The sequence below is a fragment of the Aplysia californica genome, unplaced genomic scaffold (genome assembly GCF_000002075.1).
Source record: "Aplysia californica isolate F4 #8 unplaced genomic scaffold, AplCal3.0 scaffold01731, whole genome shotgun sequence".
Taxonomy (NCBI): domain Eukaryota; kingdom Metazoa; phylum Mollusca; class Gastropoda; order Aplysiida; family Aplysiidae; genus Aplysia; species Aplysia californica.
In genome coordinates this window covers 13,561-19,135 of record NW_004799001.1, presented here as the reverse complement: position 1 = coordinate 19,135, position 5,575 = coordinate 13,561, and the positions used below count along the sequence as shown (strand labels likewise).

The 5,575-nt window shown below is 37.5% G+C and overlaps 2 protein-coding genes across 2 annotated transcripts in view; one reads left to right on the top strand and one right to left on the bottom strand.

Moving 5' to 3' along the window:
* Window positions 1-246: 246 nt before the first annotated feature.
* LOC106013986 (mRNA-decapping enzyme 1A) lies at window positions 247-4,446 on the bottom strand (the record flags this gene model as incomplete). The annotated part of the gene is given in 2 exon segments (XM_013090959.2): window positions 247-287; window positions 4,320-4,446. Coding segments are annotated over 2 exon segments (164 nt in total), but the record flags the coding sequence as incomplete, so codon positions are not given.
* Window positions 4,447-4,722: 276 nt separating this feature from the next.
* LOC101859996 (voltage-dependent calcium channel type D subunit alpha-1) overlaps window positions 4,723-5,575 on the top strand; it is a gene marked incomplete at its 3' end in the record, with an annotated part of 13,237 nt that continues 12,384 nt past the window's right edge. The window contains exon 1 of the mRNA XM_005113219.3: window positions 4,723-5,044. Within this exon, the coding sequence (XP_005113276.3) occupies window positions 5,026-5,044 (19 nt within the window). The remainder of the gene's footprint in view (window positions 5,045-5,575) is intronic.

Below are 5,575 nucleotides of genomic sequence, written 5' to 3'. Positions count from 1 at the left end.
CCCCCACACACACACACACAAACACCTTAGTTGACATGAACAAGGAGAAAAATAAAACAACATGCATCATGTAGACAACCAAAATCTAGAGATGTGGAAACCACTGTAAAACAGAACAGATGAAACATGAAACACATCAAATATTTTTCCAAAACAAGTAATTAAAAAACCCCCAGCAACATTGAAAAAACAAAACAACAACAACAAAAACCACCACAAAGCCATCAAAGAAGGAACAAGTCTTACCTTTTGTAGACAAAGAGAGAGCCTTCAATGTCGGTGACACTCTGTGGACAGACAGCGGGCACCTATTATACTATAGAAGGTGGGGGGGGTTTCCCAGGGGACGTAACTGCGGTATACCAGCTGACACATGATATACACAGAGTCACCTCCCTCTTCTATATATACACGCAAGAGATTGGTGGAAACCATGGCAAGATTAAGTTGTGTTGTAATTATTCTTGAATAGAAAACAGCCAAGAACTATTACACGAGACACTGTTCAAAACGTTCACTTGCCTAAGACAACCACCTTTCTCATTGACCATAGGTAACTTTCTTGGTATAAATAAGTTAAAGTGAAACTCAATGAATATACATTATATATATGCATTCTGTATACTAATTGAATTGTTCAGTACATTCGAGTGTGCAACCCCTCCCTTCCCATCAAAAAAGTCTGATCTTCATAACAAAATTTTAACATTGAAACTCAAAAAGCAACAAAAGTAGAAACAAAAGATCCTTCAAACTATTTTGAAAAGACAGAAAAGCAGTAGTCTCTACCTTAAGAAGTCAGGAAAGTGGGGCGTTGAGATGTTCAGCAAACAGGATTTTCACTCAATCCAACTACCGTATATATGTAATATTCCCCTACAATATAAGCTGGGTACGATTTTCCTCTGGGTATTTACCAACATTCTGAATATTTGGCCACTAGTCAATGGGTTCCCTTCTACTACCAGCATTTAAAGCCATGGAGATCAAACCGAAGAGGAAGAGAGAGGGGTATGAGGCCTCCATCAATTACGGAGATGTCAAAATATATTACACAGAAACTATTGTCAGGGGGTCCTGTTTCAAGAATCTCTATAATAATGAGTCACCCATGTTTTGCCACATTTTCATGTGTACAGCCCAACAAATTTTTACTTTATGGACTGGTTTTTCAAATTAAAACAAGCATTTATAATGTTCAGACATGAAGCTCTTTTCCAAGCAGCAAATAAAAAGTGCTAAGGAGAAACGTCATTTTGTCATTGCTTTTGATTGAATCAAAAGAATTGCTTTCTATAGGAGTGACCCCCCCACCAGATCAAGACACAGTGATGAGTCAGCAATGATCAATCAGTGGAATAGCTTTGGTCCAAGCACAAATTACCTCATCCTGAACCCCAAACATGAACCCCTCCCCTTAACTCTCACATCCCCTCCCACCCTCCTAAAAAAAAAAAAGACAAGGTAAGTTGACATAAAAATATAAATTAAATACTGGTCATAGGTATTAAAAACTGAGATAGATTCAGTTGTGTCAAGTCTGGCACAGACAAAATCATTTTCGAACCTGCCAACCACTCCATGACAAAAAATAGGAGGTTTCCTAAAAAAAAAATTCTCAGAAAATATGAGTTTGGGGAACTCCTGAACCCCAGTAGATCAAAATTATGTAACAAATCCAGAGTGACAAACATACATGGATAGCAAATGTACGCAAATAAAAAATGTGTATTTTTCTTCATCATTTCCGATAAGTTACATGCAACCAATAGAAATGGAATTCAAGAAAAACAAATAATAATCCGGTTTTATGCAAATCCGACCAGGGTTCTTTGAAAGGGGGAAAAAAACCCTGATGACATTACAAAATTACCATGCAAAATAAACATGTGATATAAAATAAGCAAATAAAAATGCATTTTTCCATATCAATTACAATTATTTGTGCAAACATTGCAAATAAACTTCGGTGCTTTCATGTCATGATAAGTTGCTTGAGACAGATGGAAATAGAGATTAAGAAAAAAAAAATGTATGCAAATATCTGCTTCCGGTTCTTCGACGCGCAAAAAAAAATAATCAGGGTGCTCTAGTTTAATTGTTGTAATTGGCAGGTTGGCAAGGGACGAACAAGTGACTGCCACATGTAGTCAGTTGAGGAGAGATTTTGATTTAAATTGTAAAAGTCATGTTATTGAAAAAACCAGGAACTCAACAGATTTTAGGGTATTAAAACTAGGAAGTTAGAAAAATGGGCACTCTTCTTCATGAATAGAGAAGAAAAGCAGATCTACGACATTATAATATACCAAAAAAGCAAGGGGCTAGCACTAGTGGTAAAGTTTTACTTTCAATCCCGCACACAGACGTACTGCTTTGAAGAGTCGAACTGCAGTAATATCAATTCGCAGAAGATCATACATATGACCACTTAAACTGTCGCAAAACAATTATTTTCAAGAAAATTTCAAAGCGAAGAAATTTTACTCTGCGATTAGGCTTAGATCTAGTATGATATAGTTTGAATAGAAACCATCAGATATTTCAAAAACTATGAATGGGCAACAATTATTTATAAAGTCAATATTCATATAAAAATAAATGACAAAAGGGCTTTACAAATCCTGAGCATGAGACGGTAGCCTAGTGAAAATAAAAGAATATCGCACTAGCTCACTAGCAGTAGCCTATCTGTCCTTCTAGAAGAATACATGTACACCCATTAAATTATTCATTCTCAATCCCAGTTGCAACAGGCATGTCATAGGCCCACTGCATTACAAATGACAAGCAGATAGCTAGAGAACGACAACTAAACGCCTCTTGCCGATACTTATAGTAACAGCAATCTTGTTTGACCTCACAAGGGGGAAGCCCGCCGCGTCATCTGATCATGATTCTATAGATTATCTTGGCCTAGATCTAGAGTAGAGAGGATTTTGCGTAGCGCGCGGTTTGCCCAGGCAGTTTCCAAGCTCCTTCCCCCTATAGATCTACATTTGTAGTTCTACTCCATTTGCAGCTCAGCGTTCTATTCAGTCCAATCTCTTGTAAGTGCTTAATTTCTTGTACATACATAACTTTAAAAGAAATGATCTGGATCGAAACGGTTGATCATTTACACTGCGTCGTTGACTTTGTTTGAACTTGCTTTTGTAGCCTATCCAAATTGACGCAGGCCTACTCTTAGTCTTCTTCTCAGTTTACGTAGTGTACAGCAACAGAATCAATCTGTGCGGAAGAAGGGTGCTGCACAGTCACAGACAACAGAACCAAACAGTTCAGCCAGTTGCAAAGAAAGATCTACTAATCCAAGCAGGCTGCCGTCGTGTTGCGTCAAACAAGACGGCTGTTACTACAAATATTGGCCAATGGCGTTTAGTTGTCGTTCTCTAATTATCCGCTTGTTTACAAACGTTCCTTGCCTTACCAAAGAAGATGAAGGAAGCATGAAAATGAAAAACAAATCATAGGAGGGATTCTAGATCTAAATATTCACAAAAACGGGGAAATGCCCTCTTAACAATAGTAGTACTGACAACCCAGTATGCTGTATCAAAATACAAACAGAAAAGAAGGCAGCACACTCAGAGCGTAAGAAAAGTCGGCGCTCTTAGGAAATTGCCTCCCCGTTTCATTGGCAGCCATTTTGAGACTGATAATTTGCCATGTAAACATGAAGGTTGTGTGTTTTTTAAAATTATTATTTTTGCCAGTGCCCTAAGCCCCCCCCACTGTTATGGCTTATGGCTAGTACTAGTGCTCATTAACACACTTGTTGACATGTAAACACAGTGGGTCCGCCAAAGTTCAATTCAGCCAAAATAAATTGTAATTTTTAATACAAAAAAGGCAGAAAAATATTACTGGCTTATGTAGTACGGTTCACTTAACCTACATGGCCACTTTTGTCCTTAGCAATCAGTTCTGTTTGTTATGTAAACAAACGGGAAGGCAATTTCCAAGCCAAAGAGCCGCCCCGAAAAGTCCAGTCCAGTGTGAATCGTGAGAGTAGCAGCCAAAATTCAGAATTGAACACAATATCTAATGTTCTTTTATAAATTAAATACATCTTTAAAACATTTCTCTAATAAAGCCGAAGAAACGGCAACCATCTTGAATAGATCTAGATCTAGATCTAGATGAGCAAGCTCTAATTCCCCATATTGCTTCAGCAGTCTTTTTGTCTAGACTCTAGCAACTGAGAACGAGCAGACGACGGCACAACTTTGACTACTAAGCAAGCAGACCACAACAACACATTAGAAATGAGGTTATAAACTCATATTACATGAAATTTGATTACAAAAATGAATTACCCATTGGTTCATCTGCTGTGAAAACTTATACAGCGCTACTTTTACGGCAATATCGATGATCTCCGTGATATACGGATCGCCTTGTTGCAATGCAGCAAGATTCATACGGCTTTCTTCCGCCATCTTTGCTTCTAAGAATAGTAACGCAGTAAATGTGGAGTAGACTGCGGTCTAGCTATAAAACTTTTGAAATGACAAAGCTTGATATAAAAATCAAACAATGCAAACTGAAAAACATAAAAAATAAATCGAAGACAACTTTGTAAAGGCATCCTCTAAAATGGAAAAATTAAATATTTTTCTGAAAAATTTACTGTAAACATTTCTCTGTTATGACATCACAGTTTGTTTAATTCGACAAAATTTTCATTCAGCTTTGAAGATAAAAAACATAATAGCTTGAAGGTGAAAGGGAAAACATTATCTTTGGTCAGAGGCATTCGTAGGCTCAGCACGACTGTGTTTTGTGTTTCCATAAATTTCATGTAGCTGAAATTTTCTAGGCATTACGAGACGTTTTTATCGATCGTACCCCGCGTTTGGTAAAGTGAAACTTATCGAAGATCGGGTCGGCACTGAGTTGCCCGGATGGAAGTCGGAATTTTTTTTTAGTTTTAGTTTGGATTATTTGACGGTAAAAAAATGGATGCAAACATGAGATAGGATTTACTTCTCGAAGGAACAACCCCTTCTTGAGTTCCTTACTATGGCGAGTTCGCCAACAGGTAGGTTCCCGTAATCAATTTGTGTCTGTGATTGGTCATTCGCTACACATTCCCTCGCCCGTGAGCTTTGCACACATGCACGTACATAGGCGTGAGTGACCGCCAGTGCTCACGATCATGTCTATGAACACTGTGCGAAAATGGCAGCGAACTTGTACAGCATTTCTAGTGGATTATTCGGTGGGGCTCGCTAGGTTCTTTCTGATCTTCTCTATTTGTTTGTGGCCAAGTTCCTATTTGTTTGAGGCCGTGATTTTAGGTTTTGTCCCGAACGTGCGTTATTTTCTACATTTCTAGTGGAAATAGGTCATTGCTCATTGTCATTTGTATTGTGTTTCCAGCTCGCTGCTAGATCTGTGTATGCCTATTGTTATAAACCTTCATTTTCTTGACATTAATAGTTTTGTTTTCTTTTTCGTCACTTTTTTTTTTACTCTTGTAGGTGCGTGTTTTTTGTTTTTTGTTGTTTTTTTTTAAATCTCTTATTTTTGGTTTTTTGTTTGGTTGTTTTTTTGTTTATAATTAATTGAT